The sequence below is a fragment of the Pterocles gutturalis genome, unplaced genomic scaffold (assembly GCF_000699245.1).
Source record: "Pterocles gutturalis isolate BGI_N339 unplaced genomic scaffold, ASM69924v1 scaffold25723, whole genome shotgun sequence".
Lineage (NCBI taxonomy): Eukaryota > Metazoa > Chordata > Aves > Pterocliformes > Pteroclidae > Pterocles > Pterocles gutturalis.
In genome coordinates, this window is record NW_010126337.1 from 1 (window position 1) to 1,458 (window position 1,458).

A 1,458-nucleotide genomic window follows, 5' to 3' on the forward strand; every position below is an offset into this window, starting at 1 on the left:
TTCTTTCTCTCTCTTCTCGTCCTCCCGGGATGTGGGATGTCCTTTTGGTGCAGTATCTCCTTAGTTTTTTTCCCCACAGGGAGTTGATGAGGATGATCTTCCAGCTGTGCAGTGGGAACTGACGAAAGCAATTCTCTCCTTAGGGCTTGTCAGATTCATCTCTAAAATAGATTATTTTTTTTTTTTCCCCCCCCGAGATTCATTTACATCAAAATACCTGGTCTAGCTTCGACTGCCTGGAACAAGTTATTTTCTTTTTAGTTTAAACTTATGGGTTGGGAAGAGGGAGGACTGACCCAAACAGGAGAGAAAACAAAAGGATCTCTTCAGGTTTTTGTGAAAGGTCCAGCTCCTCAAACACGTTTACGTATGCTTAGATGGACAGCTTTTAGTACAGTCCCTATGTGGATGCCTATAAGCCCTGAGAAGCCCGAGAAGTCCCAGAGCAGCAGCACACCAGCATGCCTGCCTGCTCACTTACCCAGCCCACACCTCCTCCACAGATTAAGCAGATGTGTTGACCAGTAAAGTCCTTTTTTTTAATCTTTTTTTCTCTTCTTTTCCTTCTCATTCTCCCGGGATGTGGGATCTCGCTTTGGTGCACTATCTCCTTAGTTTTTTTTCCCCACAGGGAGTTGATGAGGATGAGGATTTCACCCTGAGCCCGACACCGACGCACACCCAGGTGCAGAGGAACCTGGAGAGGCGTTCTCAGGATCAAGTGAATCAGAAGGTGGGTTGAGATCATCCCCTTTCCTTCCTCTCCCAGAGAAATATATTTTAGTTTCTCCACTATTACTTAATTCTTGCCTTTCCCTCACGCTCCTTACAGGTGAGTGAATTGGTTCAGTACCTGCTTGTGAAAGACCAGAAGAAGATCCCCATCAAGAGAGCGGGTAAGTTTAGGGGAGCACCCTCCCAAAATTTTGGGACCCCCAAAACCTTACAACCCTTGGGGACCTCCAGGCTCACTCAGCGATTCCCTTCCCCACCAGATATCCTGAAAAAAGTCATCCGGGAATACAAAGATGTCTACTCAGAGATCGTCAACCAAGCGGGCAAGACCCTGCAGCAGGTGAGGGGGGGCATAGGGGTGTGAGGGGGTTTTTTGGGGAGCGGGGAGACCCTCTGCTAGATTAACCCTTTGTCTCCCACAGGTATTTGGGCTGCAGCTGGTAGAGATCGACTCCAAACACCACATCTACATCCTCACCAGCAACCTGCCCCGTGCCAAGGGGGAGAACATGCGCCAGTGAGGCCTGAGGGACCCCGGGTGATTTGATCCCCCCCTTAGAGTGTCCCCCGCCCTGCTGAGGTGGGTGACACACTTCTCTGTTTGCCACAGGGACAACCAGACGGCCAAGTTGGGGCTCCTCATGGTCATCCTCAGCTTCATCTTCATGAAGGGCAACTTCGCCAAGGATGGTGAGCCCCCCAAACCCCCGCCCTGTACCCCAA

At 50.3% G+C, this 1,458-nt stretch overlaps 1 protein-coding gene across 1 annotated transcript; it reads left to right on the plus strand.

The window, feature by feature from the left end:
- Window positions 1-631: 631 nt before the first annotated feature.
- LOC104465774 (melanoma-associated antigen G1-like) lies at window positions 632-1,425 on the plus strand (the record flags this gene model as incomplete). Its single annotated transcript, XM_010078957.1, has 5 exons — window positions 632-733; window positions 833-896; window positions 996-1,075; window positions 1,158-1,252; window positions 1,346-1,425. Coding segments are annotated over 5 exons (421 nt in total), but the record flags the coding sequence as incomplete, so codon positions are not given.
- Between the last annotated feature and the right edge of the window lie 33 nt (window positions 1,426-1,458).